The sequence below is a fragment of the Bufo bufo genome, chromosome 10, assembly GCF_905171765.1.
Source record: "Bufo bufo chromosome 10, aBufBuf1.1, whole genome shotgun sequence".
Lineage (NCBI taxonomy): Eukaryota > Metazoa > Chordata > Amphibia > Anura > Bufonidae > Bufo > Bufo bufo.
This window is the reverse complement of record NC_053398.1, coordinates 103,001,942-103,026,815: the sequence shown is the minus strand read 5'-3', so window position 1 is coordinate 103,026,815 and position 24,874 is coordinate 103,001,942. Positions and strand designations below refer to the sequence as shown.

Below are 24,874 nucleotides of genomic sequence, written 5' to 3'. Positions count from 1 at the left end.
TTGCCCCTAATAGCGAGTGTTACCTCCTTTGGCTGAAATAACTGCAGTGAGACGGTTCTTGTAGCCATCTACCAGTCTTCGACATCGGTCTGAGGAAATTTTACCCCACTCCTCAATGCAGAACTTTTTCAGCTGTGAGATGTTTGAGGGGTTTCTTGCACGTACAGCCCTTTTCAAGTCACCCCACAGCATCTCAATGGGATTCAAATCTGGACTTTGACTTGGCCATTCCAGGACTCTCCATTTCTTCTTTTTCAGCCAATCTTTGGTTGATTTACTAGTATGTTTTGGGTCATTGTCATGTTGCATGGTCCAGTTCCGCTTCAGCTTTAATTTTCTAACTGATGGTCTCACATGTTCTTCAAGCACCTTCTGATACACAGTAGAATTCATCGTGGATTCTATGATGGTGAGCTGACCAGGTCCTGCTGCAGCAAAGCAGCCCCAAACCATGACACTTCCACCTCCATGCTTCACAGTTGGTATGAGGTTCTTTTCTTGGAATGCTGTGTTTGGTTTACGCCAAACATGTCCTCTGCTGTTGTGTCCAAATAATTCAATTTTGGACTCATCTGTCCAAAGAACATTATTCCAGAAGTCCTGGTCTTTGTCAACTTTATCGCTGGCAAATGTCAGTCTGGCCTCGATGTTTCTCTTGGAAAGCAAAGGTTTCCTCCTTGCACACCTCCCATGCAAGTTAAACTTGTACAGTCTCTTTCTGATTGTAGAGGCATGTACTTCTACATCAACAGTAGCCAGAGCCTGCTGTAGTTCTCGAGATGACACTTTAGGGTTTTTGGATACCTCTTTTAGCATCTTGCGGTCTGCTCTTGGGGTGAACTTGCTGGGGCGACCAGTCCTGGGCATGTTGGCAGTTGTTTTGAAAGCCCTCCACTTGTAGACTATCTTCCGGACAGTGGAATGGCTGATTTCAAAATCTTTTGAGATCTTTTTAAATCCCTTCCCAGACTCATAGGCTGCTACAATCTTTTTTCTGAAGTCCTCTGACAGCTCTTTTGCTCTCACCATGGTGCTCACTCTCACTTCAACAGTCAGGAGCACACCAAACTAAATGTCTGAGGTTTAAATAGGGCAAGCCTCATTCAACATGCAGAGTAACGATCTACTAATTATGTGCACCTGGTGTGATATACCTGTGTGAGATCTGAGCCAATTTAAGAGGGAATACATGTGAGGGTGTCCTATCTTTTTCCTCAGTTAGAATAGGCATTTTTGTAGAATGACATTTACAGAAGATCTTGAAAAGACTTTTCTTCAGTTTTCTTTGTTTAGTTGGATTACTTTAATCTCTCTGTATTGTTGAAACGGAGATGAAATAACCATTTATTAAAAATGTTACAAAAAACCACATGCTTTCAAAGGGTGTCCTAATTTTTTCACATGACTGTAGGTGCACGTGCCACAGGGCATTATAATGATTTATAACGCTGTGGGTCTCTGCCTGACCTCAACTGTAATGATTTGTATGTAATGCCGTGCGGTCCTGTCACAGGAGCAGTGTCCATAACAGGAAATCACGAAGCGCGTTTCCCAAAGTAGACACACTCGTCTGAAATTAGCTTTAGGATTTGCAGCTAATTTGAAGGTGTTTTCAATCAATGGGTTGACAATCTGGTGTGAGTAGGTGACCTGTTTAAAAGGAGTTGTCCGGGTTCAGAGCTGAACCAGGACATACCCAGAATTTCACCCAGGCAGCCCCCCTGACAAGAGCATCAGAGCAGTTCATGCTCTGATGCTCTCCTTTGCCCATCACTGAATCGGGCAGGGCAAAGGCATTTTGTGGAGTTCCGGTGATGTACTGGGCTCTTCTTCAGGCTGCCAGGCGGAGGCTTCCACCTAGCAGTGAGCCTGGTGATGTCACTGGTACTGATGGGCGGGCTTTAGCGCTGCCCTAGCCTGTAAAACGGCTGGGGCAGCGCTAAAGCCCGCCCATCAGAGCCGGTGACGTCACCGAACACACTGATGGGCAGAAGCTTCCGCTCGACAGTGTGTTATAGTAAATAAAAGAGCCCTTGCCCTGCACGATCCTGCGCAGGTTAAGGGAGAGCATCGGAGCATGAACTGCTCCAATGCTCAAGTCAGGGGGGGCTGCCTGGGTGAAATAATGGGTATGTCCAGGTTCAGCTCTGAACCTGGACAACCCCTTTAATTTAAACATCAGGGATCTATCAAAGTCTGATCTTCACAACACATGTTTGGGGTAGTTTATCATGGCAGGAACAAAGAAGAGTTGTTAAAGCTCATCAGGCTGGAAAAGATTACAAAACCATTTCTGAAGAGTTTGGACTCTACCAATCCATCAAATCAGGAAGCGTTTCTTCCTGACAATTGCCTGCTCGTCCATGCAGCGATCTCCTCCACAGTATGAGGAAAAGCAATCGCTAATGCCATCGCTCGCCCCCATACAAAATCATTATTTGCCAGCAGTAGAGCGTGATTAGGGAGCACAATCTGCTGCCTGCAAAGTATTTTTGTGACTGCATAAAAGATGCGATTATTTGATGATTGAGCATTTGCTCGCTCATCAGGCAATCGGCGGCACCTATACAAAGGCAGACCATCGCTAACGAGCGTTCCTACAATTGCTTGTTAGTGATTATCTGGCCTCGGCCAGTGTAATACAGTCCTAAGCACACAAGTATTCTAATAAAGAATGGTTAAAGAAGAATACAATTAAAGATTTGGAATGGCCAAGTCAAAATCCCGACCTTAATTCAATAGAAATGTGTAAGGACCTGAAGTGAGCATTTCAAGGGAGGAAATCAAGCAAGAAATGGGCAAAAATTTCTCCAAGCCGATGTGTAGGACCAATCAACAGTTAACATAAATGTTTAGTGGCAGTTATTGCTGCACAAGGGGGTCACACCAGATACTGAAGCAAAGGTTCACATAGGTTTTGCCACTCACAGATATTAGATCATTTTCCTCAACAAATAAATTACTAGTCTAATATTTTTTCACTCACTTGTTTGATTAGGTTAACTTTTTCTACATTTAGGACTTGCATGAAAATCTGATCAAATTTATGAAGGGGAGAGAAGTCATTGTATATCAAGTTCTCTCACCTCGTTGCACAAGACGGGCTCCATAGAAGTCTTGGGCCCTTCCTGATCCCGTTACCACCAGTGAGGAGAGAGAGCGCGGTGGGTGCCTCAGCACTCAGACCCCCATCGATCACACCTTTTGATATGTCTGTATGACATATCAATAGTTATGTGAAAAGTTAGTGACGCTTTAAGTCCTTATTTATGACGAGAATTGAATGGTTTCTAGCGTCAGAAACGGCCTATTGTTATGTTTTTTTGTTATACAAATTTTGAAAAATGTAAGTCTAAAAAAAATAATTAAACAATGAAGATTTCATCCTGTGCTCTTGAGTACGACTCTATTCATATCTGCATGTTTCTGTTCAATGTTTTTGACGATAAAAATAGCATTGCATGCAGTGATATGTTTCAAGTCAGGATGATGGAAACTTCAGTGGAAGCAAACCTGCTCTATTTTGAGTCCATCAGTCACCAAGTGTCTGTTGCATGACAAATCCAGTGCTACATTGTGGTTTTCACTGGTATGGATTACACAGAACAGATGTGAACAGAGCTAACATTTCCTATTTTGTTAGTAATACTATACAGCTTGTGCAGTGTACACATGGACAGGGTTAGCAATCATCGCATTAGCATTGGGCAGGATTACAGTTAAGGGTAACATTGTGGTTCCATCATTTGTTTTTCTGTACTTTATCTGGAGAAACATATGCCATTAATTTAAATAAATTAATTGTATTTGTTTGAGGTATGTTTCATGAGGCCAGAATGCCTTTCTGTTCGACCGCCTCAGTCTGTATCCACTCTAACCGACAAAACAGAATATATATGCTCAGACTTCAAATGTTGACTGTCGTCAGGAGTTACACGGGTTGTCCCATATCAATAATTATGGCATATGGCTAGGATATGCCACATACAGTACAGACCAAAAGTTTGGACACACCTTCTCATTCAAAGAGTTTTCTTTATTTTCATGACTATGAAGGCATCAAAACTATGAATTAACACATGTGGAATTATATACATAACAAACAAGTGTGAAACAACTGAAAATATGTCATATTCTAGGTTCTTCAAAGTAGCCACCTTTTGCTTTGATTACTGCTTTGCACACTCTTGGCGATCTCTTGATGAGCTTCAAGAGGTAGTCCCCTGAAATGGTCTTCCAACAGTCTTGAAGGAGTTCCCAGAGATGTTTAGCACTTGTTGGCCCTTTTGCCTTCACTCTGCGGTCCAGCTCACCCCAAACCATCTCGATTGGGTTCAGGTCCGGTGACTGTGGAGGCCAGGTCATCTGGCGCAGCACCCCATCACTCTCCTTCATGGTCAAATAGCCCTTACTTTCAAAGTTTTCCCAATTTTTCAGCTGACTGACTGACCTTTATCGGCGCAGGCGCACTGAGGGAGTGCTGAGGAGACGAGCCTCCTCATCTCAGAGCGCCTGCGCCGAATGAACACAGGCGCGCGATTTTTGAAATGCCGACAGGGCTGGCCGGAGGAGGAGATCCCGGCTGGCCCTGTCAATCAACATGACGAGGGGGCGGTTTTCTGCAGCAGCTACCAGCAAGTAGCCGCCCTACTTGCTGGTAGAGACCTAATTTACATATTATAAAACTTAGTTTTTGGAAGAAACTGCTGGATCAAAGTAAGTAACACCATTATATTTTCATATATCGCAATATAACTAATTTAACTAGCCCAAAAAAAAAAAAACACTTTAGTGGGGTGACAGAAGCCCTTTAAAGTAATGATGGCCACTCGTTTTTCTTTACTTAGCTGTTTTTTTCTTGCCATAATACAAATTCTAACAGTCTATTCAGTAGGACTATCAGCTATGTATCCACCTGACTTCTCCTCAACGCCACTGATGGTCCCAACCCCATTTATAAGGCAAGAAATCCCACTTATTAAACCTGACAGGGCACACCTGTGAAGTGAAAACCATTTCAGGGGACTACCTCTTGAAGCTCATCAAGAGAATGCCAAGAGTGTGCAAAGCAGTAATCAAAGCAAAAGGTGGCTTCTTTGAAGAACATAGAATATGACATATTTTCAGTTGTTTCACACTTGTTTGTTATGTATATAATTCCACATGTGTTAATTCATAGTTTTGATGCCTTCAGTGTGAATCTACAATTTTCATAGTCATGCAAATAAAGAAAACTCTTTGAATGAGAAGGTGTGTCCAAACTTTTGGTCTGTACTGTATATCACATGGGTGCAGATCCCTCCTCTGGGACCAGCTCCTATGTCCAGAACGAGACCCCTGAAGTGAAGGAAAGCACATTTTCCCATTCACTGCTATGCAATTGTCAAAAATAGCTAAGCCAGCTTGGATGTGTTGGGAATTCCAATAGTGGTGAATGGAGAGTGACCGCACATGCATGGCTGCTCTCCCTTCACTTCGGGTACTCCGTTCTGGAGATAGGAGCGGATCCCAGAGGTGGAATCCCTACCCATCTGAAATTTTTGGCATATACTAGGCCAGTGATGATGAACCTTTTAGAGACCGAGTGCCCAAACTGAATGAATGGCAGGAAAAGTCTAAGGCATATTGGTACACCATAGACTTTTTCCAGGGTTTGGGTGCCCACAGAGAGGGCTCTGAGTGCCGCCTCTGGCACCCATGCCATAGGTTCGCCACCACGGCCCTAGCAATATGTCATAAATGTTAAGATAGGACAACCATATATTAATATCAACTTGGTCCTACCTAGTTCCTCAAAAATAGAATTGATGGTATCTACTTGGGAAGATTACTGTGTGGACTGTGTTTTTCGTGTCACTATTAAGTTCCATTCTTAAGAAGTTACACCTTGGCACACAGATGTCTTTGGCTTCAGAGAAGATATGTGGATTATCCTCAGGACCTATACTATTTTCCATAAGACCTGACACATCAAATACTCAGCTTAATCCTGGTGATCGGGGGGCCCAGCTACATCAAAATGTGCTGTTCCCTTTCTTTAAGTTATCTTGAAAATACAGAAATCAGGGAACTTCTAAATAGCGGCATCCCACCCTCCTAGTCACATACATATGTGCGAATCATTTGAATAGTTCAGTGTATTGAGTTTGTTGCAAGGAAATATGTAATAGATCGTAATTCATTCAACACCTCAAGGATACAGTCCTAGCAGGGGCGGACACAGACAGCAGAGGGCCCTGTGCAAAGAATGTGCCTGCCCCCCCCCCCCCCATCCCCACCCCTATGCCAAATTCTCAACCTAACCTATTCCATCCTAAAATTATATACAGCAATACAAAACATACAGGGTAAGGCTACTTTCACACCTGCGGCACTACGCTCCGGCCACCTAATCCGGCAGACAATGCAAGGTATCGACCGGACACAAACCACAGCATGCAGGGGTTTGTGTCCCGCTGATTCTCTGCATTTTTGCCAGATTGTGGCCGGATCTCTGCTGTACCCCATTATAGTTAATGGGGTCTTCGGGCATTCCGTCTGCATCCAGCAGTGCCAGATCCAGTGAATTCCGGCAGGCTGTTCACAGCTGAAACAGCCTGCCAGAATCACTAACACAGATGTGAAGGTAGCCTAATACAGTTTTATGTAGATGTTCTCTTTCTTCATCTTCTCCTATCAGACCAGACCACCATGATGATTTCTTTAAGCCATCTCTTGTCTCTGCAGAGTTTGACAGACATCTTAGTTTCCTACTTTTCCATCATCCTCCCACTGCTCTAAAAAATAACTGCACCCAGCAAATAGTGCCGCTGAAACTAATAGTGTAACCATCATGTTCCCCCAAAAATAACTGTGCTAAGTTGATACTGTGCCAAGGTGCCCCCACAGTAATAAGTACTCCACAAAATCACAACAATAGCAATAATACAGTGCCAGAGTGCACTTAGTAGTAATAGTGCTCCTACAGTGCCCCCAACAGTAATTGTGTCCCAGAAGTAATAATGCTCACATAGTCCCCCAGTGGTAATAAAGCCCACCATAATACCCCTGGTAGTAATAATTCTCTTTATAATGTGTGACAGTAGAAAAAATGCCCCGTTGTGTGGCAGTAAAAAAAATTATTAATAGCTAGTTGCAGTGGCTCTGCCGGCCCGAACCCACAGAATAGGTGCACTCTCCCTGGCGGTACAAATATCAGTATTGAAAAAAGCAAATAGTGTGGAAGGCACTCAGATATCTGGCTGTTGCAAGGAAACGTACCATATATATAGTAATGTAAATATTTATTCAATATATGACAGTAATAAAATCAAAATAGTTATAAAAACCATATACAATAAGAAAATAAATGAAAACTAAATGAGATAGACAAGGCGGCAAATCATAATGAGGTGGTTATTATGGGGGACTTCAACTACCCAGATATAGACTGAGAAACTGAAACCTGTATATCTCATAAAGGAAACAGGTTCTTGGCAATAACCAAAGACAATTACCTCTCCCAACTAGTTCAGGACCCGACTAGAGGGACGGCCATACTGGACTTAGTATTAACCAATAGACCTGACAGAACAACAGACGTGCAGGTTGGGGGACACCTGGGAAATAGTGACCATAAAGTAATAACCTTCCAATTATCATTCAAAAGAGCGTATCCACAGGGAGGAACAAAAATACCAAACTTCAAAAAAGCTAAATTTAGCCAACTAAGAGAGGCCATAGGCCTAACTAAATGGGATAAAGTCCTCACAAATAAAAATACAGACACACAATGGGATATCTTTAAAAGCATCCTAAAAGCTCATTGTGAGAGGTACATACCGTATGGGAATAAAAGGTTAAGGAACAAAAAGAAACCAATGTGGATAAACAGAACTGTAAAGAAAGCAATAAATGACAAAAAGAAAGCATATAAATCACTAAAACAGGAGGGTAGCACGGAAGCACTGAAAAACTATAAGGAAAAAAATAGAACATGTAAAAAACAAATAAAAGCGGCCAAACTAGAGACCGAGAGATTAATTGCCAAAGAGAGTAAAACTAACCCTAAAATCTTCTTCAATTAAATAAATGTTAAAAAGTATAAATCTAAAGGTGTCGGCCCTTTAAAGAGTAATGAGGGGGGAGTCGCAGAGAGCGACGAGGAGAAAGCAAAGCTGTTAAATATTTTTTTCTACAATGTATTCACTGAGGAAAATAAACTGTCAGATGAAATGCTGAATGTTGAAATAAATTCCCCATTAAAAGTGTCCTGTCTGACCCAGGAAGAAGTACAACAGCGACTTAAAAAGATTAAAATAGACAAATCGCCAGGACCGGATGGCATACACCCCCGTATCCTAAGGGAATTAAGTAATGTCATAGACAGACCCTTATTTCTGATATTTGCAGACTCTATACTGACAGGGAATGTCCCACAGGATTGGCGCATGGCAAATGTGGTGCCAATATTCAAAAAGGGTCCAAAAACAGAGCCTGGAAACTATAGGCCGGTAAGTTTAACATCTGTTGTGGGTAAACTGTTTGAAGGTTTTCTGAGAGATGCTATGTTAGAGCACCTTAACGGAAATAAGCAAATAACGCCATATCAGCATGGCTTCGTGAGGGATCGGTCATGTCAAACTAATTTAATCAGTTTCTATGAGGAGGTAAGTTCTAGACTTGACAGCGGCGAATCAATGGATGTATTATATCTGGACTTCTCCAAAGCATTTGACACTGTACCACATAAAAGGCTAGTATATAAAATGAGAATGCTCGGACTGGGAGAAAACGTCTGTATGTGGGTAATTAACTGGCTCAATGATAGAAAACAGAGGGTGGTTATTAACGGTACACACTCAGATTGGGTCACTGTTACTAGTGGAGTACCTCAGGGGTCAGTATTGGGCCCTATTCTCTTCAATATATTTATTAATGATCTTGTAGAAGGCTTGCATAGTAAAATATCAATTTTCGTAGATGACACTAAACTGTGTAAAGTAATTAACACTGAAGAGGACAGTATACTACTACAGAGGGATCTGGATAGATTGGAGGCTTGGGCAGATGAGGTTTAACACTGACAAATGTAAAGTTATGCACATGGGAAGGAATAATGCAAGTCACCCGTACATACTAAATGGTAAAACATTTAGTCATTAGTCAGACCACACATGGAGTACTGTGTACAGTTCTGGGCTCCTGTGAACAAGGCAGACATAGCAGAGCTGGAGAGGGTCCAGAGGAGGGCAACTAAAGTAATAACTGGAATGGGGCAACTACAGTACCCTGAAAGATTATCAAAATTAGGGTTATTTACGTTAGAAAAAAGACGACTGAGGGGAGATCTAATTACTATGTATAAATATATCAGGGGTCAGTACAGAGATCTTTCCCATCATCAATTTATCCCCAGGACTGTGACTGTGACGAGGGGACATCCTCTGCGTCTAGAGGAAAGAGGGTTTGTACACAAACATAGAAGAGGATTCTTTACGGTAAGAGCAGTGAGACTATGGAACTCTCTGCCTGAGGAGGTGGTGATGGTGAGTACAATAAAGGAATTCAAGAGGGGCCTGGATGTATTTCTGGAGTGTAATAATATTACAGGCTATAGCTACTAGAGAGGGGTCGTTGATCCAGGGAGTTATTCTGATTGCCTGAATGGAGTCGGGAAGGAATTTTTTATTCACCTAAAGTGAGGAAAATTGGCTTCTACCTCACAGTTTTTTTTTGCCTTCCTCTGGATCAACTTGCAGGATAACAGGCCGAACTGGATGGACAAGTGTCTTTTTTCGGCCTTATGTACTATGTTACTATGTTATGTACTATGTAAATTAATGGACTTAGTTTTACAAAGTTCCCTTATAGCAAACGGAGTGCTCCGCAATCTCCATCGAGCCGGTAACCAGTAGGAGGACGGACCGGCAACACCGCAACATGTGGGACGCTGAAGGAGCAAAGCAATCAAAGTACAGCGGCTGAAGCAATAAGCTTACACTCTGCATGCAAAGCTCCCTGGTCATGGAAACAGACTGGTAATGTAACCATTTATTTGAGCCATACTAACCATCAATCTGCAGATAACAACAAGTAACACTCAGTAATAACATTGAAGGATTAACCATTAACTAACTGTGTTGCTATACAAAAAGGACATTTACCATTTCTGACACCGTATTGATACATGAAAGCAAGTCTAATTGAGTATATAGTGCTCCTCCATAATGTGTCAGTATAAAATGCCCCTATAGACTGTCCCACATAGAAGCCCCCATAATGCTCCTATCCCCCCTTTCCCATAATGGCACCAAAATGGGTGCCAGTATTAAATGCCCCTATATAATGCCCCCATAGTGCTCTTCCCCCCCCCCACTTCTCCATAGTGCCCCCCATAATGCGTGCCAGTATATAGGGCCCCCAATAGATGCTCCCATAGTGCTCCCCCCACTTCTCCATAGTCCCCCCATAATGTGTTACACTATATAGGGACCCCAGTAGGTGCCCCCATAGTACTCCCCCCCCCCCACTTCTCCATAGTGCCCCCCATAATGTGTGCTGGTGCATAGGGCCCCTAGTAGATGCCCCCATAGTGTTCCCCCCCACTTCTCCATAGTGCGCCCCATAATGTGTGCCAGTATATATGGCCCCAGTAGATGTCCCCATAGTGCCCCCCCATTATGTGCCAGTTTATAGGGCCCCCCATCCCCCTTCTTGCCATACTATACAAAAAATAAGGAAAACAATAAACTTGCATACTTACCTCCATGCTGCTTTAAGTGATGTGACGCAGGCCTCTTCCGGCCTATGTCCCACGCTGTACAACTCAGGCAGTGCAATGACATCATCGCACCGCCTTCCCCGTCCTCTAATATGCTACAGGCAATAGTCCTGCAGCCTATCAGAGGAACAGGCAAGGGAGACGCCTCTCCCCTGCCCTGCTGCACCATTCATCTGTATCGTTGTCCTGAGGACGGTGAGACAGATGAATATAGAGATGAGCGCATCCACAATGGAAGCGCTCATCATTACTTCTGCTGCCCTGCCGCCGGTAAACGGACCCTCCTCCCGCACTGGGCCCCTGTGCAGCTGAACCGGCTGCACAGGCGGTATATCCGCCCCTGACTCCTAGGAGACCTCCTAGTTTCATACATGACTTTTCAGGACAATATGGGCACTTTCGGTTTGGGTCAAGCTTATTGGGACCAAATCGAATCTGACAGACAATTCACTCAAATTGGACTTGAAACAAATTTTGTGAAATTTGCTTATCTCTGCAAATCACCTATCTAATGTTGAAGTGGCGTGCCTTGGGCAAACTTGAAATTAAGTTTGTGTCCCCACTGTACAGCTACATTCAAATATTACTAGACCTCCCTTCACAAATCCCTAACACACATTTTTCTCAGTAGTAGCCTGCTGCCTAGCCTGTGCTTCTGACTGTTCTGTCCTGCAAATATCTGGTTGACTTAATCTTCTTTAGGACTAGTGCCCCCTTATCTATGCCTGTTGACCGCCGCATATATGGGGATTCTCATCCCATCAGCTCCCCACGAGATAGGCAGTGAGGAGTGCTCACTACTCATAAGAAACCAGGAAGTGGGAGTCAAGCATGGGGGATAAGAGCAAACTGCAAAAGTGGTAAATTTAAAAGGAGGAATGGGAGCTAGAGTTATTGATGAAGATAAACTTAAGTAGTTAATAGCACAAACCCTTTATTAAATAATTATTTTGTTTGATACTTTATAGCACTATAAGTTAGTTCTATAGTTTTCTGAAGTGTTACCCAATTCTCAGATTTAGGTAAAGTTACATACTTCCTATTCATACTAGGTACACATCTAGTGTGCAAGCTCTTGAGACAAACCATAGTGGTGGCACTTTCAGGCAATTAGGTGTACGTACACATGACACAGTCATATCGCAGTTGAGACGCGGCCGTGCTACGTATGAGCACTGCGAGCTGTAACAGGTTCTAATTAAACTAATTAGAACCTCGCTGTTTAGTTGGTGTCTATTGCTAATGGCCCCACAATATTGCAGGTTCGGTCATAAACAAGCGCAGTCCTAATTAGTTTATTTCGAGCCTGCTGCAGCCCATCGTGTGGTCATGCCCTAATAGTGAGTGTGAAATATAAATTGGGGATTTTCAAACAAACCAGGTGGTTTTTGGATTAGTTGTCCCAGTTAAACTCCAGAGGTAGTCTTCATGACACTGGCATTTACTAAAGCACATTTACATTGGTACAGAACAGAAAATTGCCTTTGTCTGTTGTTTCTACCTCCTGTATGGATATAGTTGCACATTTAGTTCATCTAAATGGACTTGCACAACATGTAAAACAGAATTGGAAGAGAGAAACACAGTTTTATATTATACATTGAGCAAACAATAGGGCGGTGGCTCACTCTGGACGGAAATGTGGAGCAGGTGCTGCTAGCCCAAATATGAGGGACACCCATCCTCAGAAAGGTAAATGGGTAAAACTAAAATAATGGGCGAGCACACTTCATTTGTATCATAGAGTGCATAAAATTTAATTAAATCCAATAAATCAACACGTGTATAAACATAAAATCAAGTCATGCAATACAATAAAATACAATAAAATGCCATAAAACTTATGTACTTGGAATGATACACTTGAAAATACCACAGGTGAATGGGATGGTTTGCACAGTGTACTGAGATCCAATTGCTGGTATTTGGACCAGAATGTCATATACCCATTGGTATCAAATGGAAGTCCGCTAATTTAGTGAGATATCTTGAATTCTCCTGTCCAGGAGATCTCCAATTGCAGGTCTATTGCACAGATATAGCGCCAAAGATATATGCTGGTAGTAGCTCCAATGTAAATAGAAAATGTAAGGGTCACCTATTTCAGTCTCTTATATATTCCCCAAACCTTGGGTGCTGGTTTTGTACACCAGTTTGCTGGATAGTGTTACAAAGTCCCGTAATCACTGTAAATATTGCAGCTTGTGTGTAAAAGCTTCTTACCTCCCTCGTGGTGGACGGGCTGTTTCCAGCGTGAGTCGGGCAGCGCGGGACACTGCCGGCGTCTGACTACGTTCAGCTGCAGCTGACTTACCCGAAGTCTCACGGGATTTCCAAACGGGATTTCGTCCGGCACGAAAGAGAGGGTACAGTGAATCGCCAATATGTTTCTAGTTATTGGAAAAGTCCTTCGATTCAATTTCACAGCATGGCCATGCTTGTGGACGTGGAGGTGCTTTTGTTACAGGTATGTGATCCGGTCCATTTTATTGTATTTTATTGTATTGCATGACTTGATTTTATGTTTATACACGTGTTGATTTATTGGATTTAATTAAATTTTATGCACTCTATGATACAAATGAAGTGTGCTCGCCCATTATTTTAGTTTTACCCATTTATATTATACATTACCATGGAGTATTGCATGTGTGAGTGAGGGTCATATATCTGGCTCCAAGGTCATAGAACATCCTAAGAGCTGCCAAGCTGCTGTCTATGATGTGCCCTCCTTCCAAACCAATTAGACAGGCAATCTTTTCGGTGTTTTTAATACCTAATAGGGGGAAAAACAAGAATTATATATTCAGAAACAAACTTTTAGACTAAAAAAATATTGCTCAGAGAAAAATAGCAAGCAGAAAACATCAAGGAGGAGATTTAGCTTGCACTGGTGTCTTAAGCTGGTCTTTGAAATCCCCTGCGCTGCCAAAGGATACAACCAATTTATGATGAGGCGCAGTCCTTATGATAAATTAGGTGCATCCTCCGGCAGTCCATGTGCCAGAATGAAATCTTTGGCAGCTTAGAGCGTCTGTCTTCATTTGCACCAGAAAACTGTCACAAATGAAGATAAATGTGCGGGGCCCGATGGCCATGCCCTTTTCCCACATCACTTTTCGGCGAAGTGGCGAAGGTGGCAAGAAATGCTACTTGCTACCAATTTTGTTGCAAGTGTTGTTTAAAAAGTGGCAAACACGTGGTTTACAACTTTTTTACACCAAAAAAGTGGCATAAGAAGATGATAAATCTCCTCCCTCCAGTCAAAGCAGAAGGAAACTGTACAGATCAAAAGTCACAGTGTGGGTAAAACCAGTAAACTTTCTACTGGGCACCAGGGAGAAAATATAATTTTCTACTAGATAGCCATAGACTGAATACTTTATTTAGTCAGGATTGAGTCGCATGCCCATTGATTATAGAGGCAGTGGATACTGCCCACCAGGGAGGGGCTGAGGGCTATTCACAAAGATGTGGTCAAATGTCACCAAGGCATGTATGCTCCTGGAAATGTCTTGAAAAATCTATTCCAGTCTGGAGCCACCACAACATACTGTAAATCATTAAATAGATGGGCTGTCTATGTAGAACATAGACATGCTGGATCTTCCAGAGGGGGACAGACATATCTTTTTGCTGATCTCTGTTCAGTTGATTGATGGAGATTTTGAAGAACTGAAAAAGGATTTTGAAACAGTTTTTTTTTTTTAAACCAGATGAACCCGTTAAAATGTCACACATAAGGTATAATTTCAGGCTTACTGAAATTTTAGGCTCATCTTTACATGATAAAGATTTGTTGCAAAAATGTATGTGACCTACATCTAATAAGATAATTTACTACAGGGACCAAATTGATCTACTCGACTTACAGATGTACCATGTTAGAATTTTTGAGAATATAAAGTGGAAATTGACGGCCCCAGTTTAGCAATCTATACTTTATAATCCTTCTGACCTTGTAATACAATCACTTCCTGGTGAGCATGTGATACACTTGTGTTTATATACAGCAGCCAATCAGAGGAGGCAGAGTTGTAGGTAGGAGGGATAAAGCAGTGGCCTGAACCAATGATAAGATAGGAGGTGTGACTACATCAGACTCCTTGTGGGCAGTGTAACTAAGCGATAGTCCCAGATCACGGCTCAGCTCTAATAGTAGGTAAGTATCCCCTAAAGGGCTCATGCACATGAACGTATTTTCTTTCTGTGTCTGTTCCATTTTTTTGAGGACCATATGCAGAACCATTCATTTCAATGGATCTGCAACAAAAAAAACATGGAAGTTACTCAGTGTGCATTCCGTATGTCCATATTTCCTCCAAAAAATTGAAAATGTCCTATTATTGTCCGCATAACGGACGAGGATAGGACTGTTCAATTAGGGGCCAGCTGTTCTGTTTCACAAAATACGGAATACACACGGACTCCATCTGTATTTTTTGCGGATCCGTATTTTGCAATCTCTAAAATACATACGGTCGTGTGCATGAGGCCTTAGGTAGTGACCTTCTGATCATTTTTGAGACCATAACAGTTACCTGAAACACTCACCTTGGGATGAAGTAACAAACTCCAATTCTTCATATTCATTACACATCCTCTTGATAACATCAATCTGTTCCAAGGCCAGCCTTACCGCATCTTTATCCTGAGCACCGCACAAAACATAAGCTGACCAGAACTAGATGAAACACAATTTTTAGAGTATGTCATCTTCAATGTAACTTATACGTTTGCATATCAAGTACTGTATGCCTCTTGGAACTGTTGCATAGATCTGGATTACCCAGAAAAAGTACGTACAGTGGTGAAACCAGTAATCTATCGCTATTTCCCACTTTACAAAATTAACTGTTTTCAATAAACTGATTTACAAAGATGATGTATGTGTATAAAAATATAATTTAGCTTTTTGCATACTATTGTCAAAAATGGAGCCAAATTCACTGATGAACACCAGATGCACAAACCAGCGCACAGTGGACAAATAAACAATGGCATACCGCTCCGCCTATTGGAGTGTACCATGAAGCTGTACATTGGTTACTGCGACTTCTCTGAACGGATCCTGTGCCCATACACACATTGTGTCTGCAATTCATACTGACATGTCCAAGGTGTACATGCTATATTAACTTTGCTATGTGTGCATGAAACTACAGTATTTATTCTCGCATCTTTAAACCCACTGTAAAACAGATGTGTATGCAAATTTGGCTTGTACAGTATACAGTGCCAACATCATATCTAAATTATTGCGTAAGGTTTTTAAACTTTTGGCAGATGAAAAAGCAGTTTCAGTTGAAGCAAAGTTTTTATGAATCTTATTTTGTACTGATAGAACCCCAGCCACCATATTTCACATTATTTACTATTCTAATTTAGATTTGCAATTGCATAATTTGTATTTGTAAAATTGTAGCATGAGAATATGGTTTTGAGACATGTTCCCCACTGAACATACTGTAAAAAAACGCTGCCTATGTGTTTTCTACAAAAGAAACATGTTGATGAACTGAAATTTTACATGGAAACTCTTTAAAAAAAAGTGGAACATGCCATTAATTCAAAACATTGAGCCATCTGTTTCTCGGCATCCTCCCTACCAATTCTCTGTCGCACACTCCATTCCTTCTAAATATTTGTGCAGGGATATACAAAATGTTAAACAAAGTCCAAATATTGTCTATTACTGCCTATTTATCATATGAATATTTTAAACAATATAATGCTGAACTTGCGTAAGCATATGACGTTACATTCCAATTGTACTGATCTGAGTGCTACAATATGACTGCACCAATCTGAATGCTACAATACGACTGTCACTGCACCGACAGGAAAAGGAAAAACAAAAATTTCGCATGGACATAGGTATTCAGACCCTTTGCTATGACACCTTAAATTTAGCTCTGGGGCCTCCCATTTCTCTTGATCACCTTTGAGATGTTTCTACACCTTGATGTGAGTCCACCTGTGGTAAATTCAGTTGACTGGATATGATTTGGAAAGACGCAGTCCTGTGTATATAATGTCTCATGGCTGACAATGCATATCAGAGCAAAAACCAAGCCATGAGGAGGAAAGAACTGCCTGTGGAGCTCAGAGATAGGATTGTGTGAAGGCAGATCTGAAGAAGCATCCAAAAATATGTTTGCTGTACTGAAAGTTTCCAAGAGAGCAGTGGCCTACATAATTCTTAAATGGAAGAAAACTAGGACTCTTAGGCTAAATGCACAGGACCGTATGTGTTTTGCGGTCGTATGCCATCAGTTTTTTTTGCGGATCCATTGTAACAATGCCTAAAACGGACAAGAATAGGACATGTTCTTTTTTTTTTTTGTGGGGCTATGGAACGGACATACAGATGCGGATAGCACACGGAGTGCAGTCCGCATTTTTTGTGGACCCATTGAAATGAATGGGTCAGCATGCTATCCGCAAAAAAAACGGAACGGACACGGAAACAAAATATGTTCGTGTGCAAAAGGCCTTACTTAAACTGGCCACTTCATCAAAGTAAGTTTTCAGGTGAGAAGAGCCTTGGTAAGAGATGTGACCAAGAACCCAATGGTCACTCTGGGCTCCAAAGATCCTGTGTACAGTGATGATCAACCATCATTGCAGAACTCCACCAATCTGGGCTTTATATAAGAGTGGCCATAAAGAAGCCTCTCCTCAGTAAAAGACACGTGAAAGCCTGTCCGGAGTTTGGAAAAAAAAAGCACCTAATGGACTCTTAGGCCTCTTTCACACGGGCGAGATTTCCGGTCGGGTGCAATGCGTGAGGTGAACGCATTGCACCCGCACTGAATCCAGACCCATTCATTTCTATGGGGCTGTACACATGAGTATACAGTGCTATACACTGCTATGTGCCGAGCATCGTGATGCTCAAGCCGAAATGGTGTTCGGCCGAGCATGCTCAATCAACACTAATGACTATGTGAAAGCAATTTTTTTTTAATATTTGCAACTTTATTGAAAATGGAAAAGTAAAATCTTGCATACATAAGTATTGGCAGCGATTACAGCCTCCAGTCTTCCTGGGTATGATACCACAGGCTTTGCACAACTGAATTTGGGGATTTTCTGCCATTCTTCTCTGCCGATCCTTTCAGGATCTGTCAGGTTGGATGTGGACCATTGGTGGACAGCCATTTTCAGGTCTCTCCAGAGATATTCGATTGGGTTCAAGTGAGGTCTCTGGCTAAACTACTCAAGGATCGGGTGCTATAAAGCACCCGCTGACCATTGGTTCGGCTCAGTCTTAGTCAGGTAGAGCTGTGCTGTAGAAGGGACAGATAGTGTAGGGAATTTTAAGGGAATCTGTCACCTGCTTTTACCATTTTAAGCTGTCACCATCGCCATGTTCACTAAAGTACCTTATTTCCAGCAGTCTTCTTCTTACTTTATTTCATTTTGTCCTTTTGATAAAAAAAGCCCTTTTTATGATATGCTAATTAGGCTCCAAGGTGCCCAGAGGGGCGTTTTTTTTCCCTCTCCGGTGCCCAGTGACGCCCCCCTGCAGTGCCCAGCCCACCTTAATTTGAATCCCAAGAACGCCTCCTGATCCTGAAATAACCTCCCACACCCCGGCAAACGGTTCCGCCCCCTCCCCACGTCATCGTCTACCTTCTAGAAATGCCCCGTCCTTCTTCCTGTCGGCGGCCAGAAAACCCGCGCAGGCGCAGTACCGCCTGCGGCCTGCGCCTGCACGATCATCAACCTCCTCAGGGCAACAGCCTCAAATATCTCACTGGGCATGCGCCGAGCCCAGTGATGTAATCTGAGCGCTGTTGCCCTGAGGAGGTTGATGATCGCGCAGGCCGCAGGCGGTACTGCGCCTGCGCGGGTTTTCTGGCCGCCGACAGGAAGAAGGACGGGGCATTTCTATAAGGTAGACGATGACGTGGGGAGGGGGCGGAACCGTTTGCCGGGGTGTGGGAGGTTATTTCAGGATCAGGAGGCGTTCTTGGGATTCAAATTAAGGTGGGCTGGGGACTGCAGGGGGGCGTCACTGGGCACCGGAGAGGGGGAAAAAAACGCCCCTCTGGGCACCTTGGAGCCTCATTAGCATATCATAAAAAGGGCTTTTTTATCAAAAGGACAAAACGAAATAAAGTAAGAAGAAGACTGCTGGAAATAAGGTACTTTAGTGAACATGGCGATGGTGACAGCTTAAAACGGTAAAAGCAGGTGACAGATTCCCTTTAATTTAATTTTTTTTGTTAGGCAGGGTTGGTGTTAGAGACCCAAAAGTCCATTTAAGGACTATTGTTGTATCTGGCAGCAATATACACTCACCTAAAGAATTATTAGGAACACCATACTAATACGGTGTTGGACCCCCTTTTGCCTTCAGAGCTGCCTTAATTCTACGTGGCATTGATTCCACAAGGTGCTGATAGCATTCTTTAGAAATGTTGGCCCATATTGATAGGATAGCATCTTGCAGTTGATGGAGATTTGAGGGATGCACATCCAGGGCACGAAGCTCCTGTTCCACCACATCCCAAATATGCTCTATTAGGTTGAGATCTGGTGACTGTGGGGGCCATTTTAGTACAGTGAACTCATTGTCATGTTCAAGAAACCAATTTGAAATGATTCGAGCTTTGTGACATGATGCATTATCCTGCTGGAAGTAGCCATCAGAGGATGGATACATGTTCTCTTTCTGTTTACGCCAAATTCGGACTCTACCATTTGAATGTCTCAACAGAAATCGAGACTCATCAGACCAGACAACATTTTTCCAGTCTTCAACAGTCCAATTTTGGTGATCTTGTGCAAATTGTAGCCTCTTTTTCCCATTTGTAGTGGAGATGAGTGGTACCCGGTGGGGTCTTCTGCTGTTGTAGCCCATCCGCCTCAAGGTTGTGCGTGTTGTGGCTTCACAAATGCTTTGCTGCATACCTCGGTTGTAACGAGTGGTTATTTCAGTCAACGTTGCTCTTCTATCAGCTTGAATCAGTCGGCCCATTCTCCTCTGACCTCTAGCATCCACAAGGCATTATTGCCCACAGGACTGCCACATACTGGATGTTTTTCCCTTTTCACACCATTCTTTGTAAACCCTAGAAATGGTTTGCGTGAAAATCCCAGTAACTGAGCAGATTGTGAAATACTCAGACCGGCCCGTCTGGCACCAACAACCATGCCACGCTCAAAATTGCTTAAATCACCTTTCTTTCCCATTCTGACATTTAGTTTGGAGTTCAGGAGATTGTCTTGACCAGGACCACCCCCCTAAATGCATTGAAGCAACTGCCATGTGATTGGTTGACTAGATAATTGCATTAATGAGAAATAGAACAGGTGTTTCTAATAATTCTTTAGGTGAGTGTATATTAGCGCAACCTGCACTAAATTGCGTGTAATTGTTAGACACCCAAAAGTTATTTTAAGATCCTTTTGAAGATCCTTCTATCTTCATTCAGCAGGACCTGTGCTGACGTCACAAAGCTCACCACGTAGTGAGCGCGATTACATCATCTAAGGTACTTTGGCAGGTCCTGAAAGAAGAAGAAAGAAGACGATGCCGGCTGCGCGATCAAGTGGATGAGGTGAGTTAATTTATATATTTTTTTTAACCCCTCAATCGACATTTTAGTAAGCATTCTGTATTAAGAATGCTATTATTTTCCCTTATAACATGGAAAATAATGCAGTGAATTTACTTTAATGGGGTTCGGGGTTGCTCATCCCTATCATCTCCTAGCAACCATGCGTGAAAATCGCACCAAAATCCACACTTGCTTGCGGATGCTTGCGATTTTCACGCAGCCCCATTCATTTCTATGGGGCCTGCGTTGCGTGAAAAAAGCAGAATATAGAACATGCTGCGATTTTCACGCAACGCACAAGTGATGCGTGAAAATCACTGCTCATCTGCACAGCCCATTGACGTGAATTCAGTGCGGGTGCAATGTGTTCACCTCACGTATTATACCTGCGCGGAAAACTCGCCCGTGTGAAAGGGGCCTTAAAATATCTGTGTCAGCCAGTGTACTTTTTCCGTAGACAGTGTCCACTGTGGACAGTTACATTACCTGCGCTACATCTCCTGTATAACGATTGCGCATGCTAAAAATATCTGTGACATCCAGTGTACTTTTTCCGTAGATGCTGCGGACAGTGACATTACCTGCGCTACATCTCCTGTATAACGTTTCCGCATCCCAAATATCTGTGACATTGACTGTAATTTTTTCTTAGACGCTAGTGACAGCAGCGCCATTACCTGTGGTACCTATCCTGTGTAACGTTTCCGCATCCCAAATATCATTGACATTGTAATTTTTTCTTAGCCAGTAGTGACAGCAGTGACATTACCTGTGCTACATCTTCTGTATAACGTTAGCCGCTGGTGACAGCAGCGACATTACCTGCGCTACATCTTCTGTATAACGTTAGTCGCTGGTGACAGCAGCGACATTACCTGCGCTACATCTCCTGTATAACGTTTGCGCATCCCAAATAGCAGTGAAATTCCCTGCAATTTTTTATTAGCTGCTGGTGACAGCAGCGACTTTACCTGCACTACATCTCCTGAATAACGTTTGCACATCCCAAATAGCTGTGACATTCCCTGTAATTTTTTATTAGCCGCTGGTGACAGCGACATTACCTGCGCTACATCTCCTGTATAATGTTTGCACATCTTAAATATCTGTGACATTGTAACGGTCGCGTACACACACACACACACAGGGGGGAGGGAAGTGACCACTGCGCTCCACCATTACCCCTGGCCCTGCCTACTTGCCTCGCAAGTCCTAATGACAGGGGACAACTGGACGGCAATCCCTAGCTTAGAATATGTGCAGGGATGACAGACAGACAAACAACAGAACATGAACGGACCGAGTCAATACCAGGAAAGCTACAAAGTACAAATGGAGCATGCAGAGAATAGTCAGGAGAAGCCGGGGTAATAAATACCAGGAGAGACGTGAAGTACCAAAGGAGTCAGCAGAGGGTCGTCAGGAGGAGGCCGGGGTCAGATTACCAGGAGAGCAGCAAAGTACACAAGGAGCAGGCAGAGGATGGTCAGGAATTCAGCAGGAGGTAAGTACGCCAGGAAAGACAAAATCACAGGTGGAACCTAAATTAACAGGCAACCTGTGGCCAGCAGGCTGCCTATATTTATAGTGGGGAGTGAGGGTCACGTGACATGGCCAGCATCACATGACCGACAGACCAACCAGTCGAGCACCGAGTGATCAGCTCGGCGCTCAAGGCAGACTTAGGAGCAGGGAGCCACCCAGCTAGTAAAGCCGCCCTGGGAACGAGGTCAAACACAGATCCTCACTCCCAAAGCTAAGCAGCAGGTCTGCGGCTAATGGGGGACAGAGTGCACCTTCGAACCCCGTTACAGACATTCAGTGTAATTTATTTGCGCATACACTTACAAAACCTGCGCTACTGTATGTGTGACATACTTGCAATCATATATACCATTTAATATGCAGAAGGCGAACAGTAAGGGACGGGGAAGTTGCCGTGCTGTTGATGGTGCACGCAGAGGCCGTGGCCCTGGGTGTGGTGAAACTGTGCCTGCTGCCAGAGCACAAGAAACACACTCGTCCACGATACCTAGCTTCATGTCCCAGTTTGCAGGGCGGCGCAGGACATTAATCCTGAAGTCAGACCAGTGCGACCAGGTGGTCGGTTGGATTGCAGCAGATAATGCTTCCAGTCGGTTAAGCACCACCCTGTCTTCCACAAAGTCCAGTCTCAGTAGCCAAGAGTCTGGTCAACAGAATCCTCACCCTGATCATCCTTCCTCCCACCATGGAGAGTCTTGCCAAACAAGTGATCCCACACAGATATTATAAGGAGCTCTTTTCATCGCCATTCCTTGATTTGGGCCTCTCGCCAAGCCTGATTGAAGAGGGACATGTGGAGATCGTGTGCACTAATTCCCAAACTCTTGAGCAACCACAGTTACAAGAAGATGACAGTGGGGAACGGCAATTAGTGTTTCACGAGGTGGATGATGATGATGAGACACAGTTGCCAATAAGTCAATGGCAATTAGTGTCTCAAGAGGTTGATAATGAGGATGAGACACAGTTGTCAATAAGTGAGGTTGTTATCAGGTCAACAAGTCGGGAGGATGACCAGAGTGAGGAAGTGGAAGAGGAGGTGGTGGAAGATGAAATCACTGACCCAACCTGGGAAGGTGGCAAGCCGAGCGAGGACAGCAGTAGAGAGGGGAAGGGATCCACAGCACCGGAGGCTGGAGGAGGCAGTGGGGTGGCAAAAGGGAGAAGGCGGGCCACACCAAACAGGCCCGCAAGCGCAAAAACCCAGCCACCCACCCACAGGCCATAGAACTAAATGCGCAACTTTCCAAATTACTGGCCCTGGAAATGTTGCCATTTAGGCTTGCCTGATGTTGGCGGCCGTCCCTCGTTACGCAGTCCCCAGCGACCACTATTTTTCACGGTGTGCCGTGCCCGCCTTACACCAGCATGTGTCCCGTAACATCACCCGTGCCCTGACCAACGCAGTTACTGGGAAGGTCCATTTAACCACTGACACATGGACAAGTGCTTTCGGCCAGAGATGCTACATTTCCCCGACAGCACACTGGGTGAACGTTGTGGAGGCCGGGAGCGAGTCGTACCCTGGGATGGCACAGGTGCTTCCGACGCCAAGGATTGCGGGCCCTAATTCCATCAGGGTTTCCGCCACCACTTACATTAGTGGCTCCAACCCCCACTTCTCCTCCTCCACTTCCACCTCAGAATTATCCTCTTGCAGCACCAGTCAGTAGCCGGAAGCAGTGTAGCACTGCAGTGGGGAAGCGTCAACAGGCCATGCTTAAGCCGATCTTAGGTGACAAGCAGCACACCGCCGCAGAGCTGTGGCAGGGGATAAGAGACCAGACTGAGCTGTGGCTCTCGCCACTCAACCTAGAACCAGGCATGGTGGTGTCTGATAATGGCCGTAACTTGGTGGCGGCTTTGGAGCTCGGCAAGCTCACACACATACCATACCTTGCCCACGTGTTCAACTTAGTGGTTCAGCAGTTTCTCAAAACCTACCCCAATTTACCTGAGCTACTGGTGAAGGTGCGCCGTGTGTGTACCCATTTCCGAAAGTCATCTACACCTGCCGCCGTTCTGGCAACGCTGCAGCAGCCCTTGCAATTGCCAGCTCACCGACTGTTGTGCGACGTGAGCATGCACTGGAACTCCACATTCCACATGTTGGCCAGGCTTTGTGAGCAGCAGAGGGCAGTAGTGGAAGGCTGCAACATGGTTGTCGCATTTCCAGTTAGCTTCCGCTCGTCACAAGCGACAAGTGGGCATGGATGTATGACCTCTGTGAGGTTTTACGCAACTTTGAGGAATCAACACAGATCGTGAGCGGCGATGCCGCTATTATTAGTGTAACCATCCCACTTCTGTGTCTACTGAAACGCTCACTGCTCACAATGAAGGCGGACGCTTTGCATGTGGAAGAGGTGGAAATGAGGGAGGACAGTACACAGGGTGATAGCCAGACCACCCTCCGTTCGTCTTCTCAGCGCGAATTGGATGATGAGGAGGAGGAGCAGGAGACGGTTGCCTCCGCCACAGAGGGTAGTACCCACAGCAGGTTTATTCCATCTGTTTAGCGTGGATGGGCCGAAGAGGAGGAAGAGGATGAGGAGATTGAGAGTCATCTTCCTGATGAGGACAGCGAAGTCTTGTCTGTTGGGACTCTGGCACACATGGCTGACTTTATGATATGCTGCCTTTCCCGTGACCCTCGCGTTATGTGCATTTAGGCCAACACCGATTACTGGTTGTTCACCCTTCTCGACCCCCGCTACAAAGAGAACTTCTCATTCCTGTGGTGGAGAGGACGAGCAATACCAGAAGGTCCTTGTGGACAAATTGCTCCAAAGATTTCCAGCTGACAACGCTGGCAGCAGAGTACGTAGTTCCTTGGGCAACCGAGGAGGGGAGGCGAGGGGAACACACAGCAGTTCCAACAGAGGCAAGGTAACACTCTCTAAGGCCTGGGACAGTTTCATGACACCCCGCCAGCAACCTCAACCTGATGCACGGCCTAGTGTCACAAGGAGAGAAAAGTTTTGGAAGATGGTGA

The 24,874-nt window shown here is 44.1% G+C and overlaps 1 protein-coding gene across 6 annotated transcripts in view; it reads right to left on the bottom strand.

The window, feature by feature from the left end:
- The window catches only part of LOC120980116 (dipeptidase 2-like), a 138,662-nt gene that overhangs the window by 26,401 nt on the left and 87,387 nt on the right, over positions 1-24,874 (bottom strand). For all 6 annotated transcript variants that reach the window (XM_040408991.1, XM_040408994.1, XM_040408990.1 and 3 more), the window contains exons 4-5: positions 15,317-15,446; positions 13,397-13,538 (exon numbers count right to left, since the gene is read on the bottom strand). In XM_040408991.1, the coding sequence (XP_040264925.1) occupies positions 13,397-13,538; positions 15,317-15,446 (272 nt within the window). The remainder of the gene's footprint in view (positions 1-13,396; positions 13,539-15,316; positions 15,447-24,874) is intronic.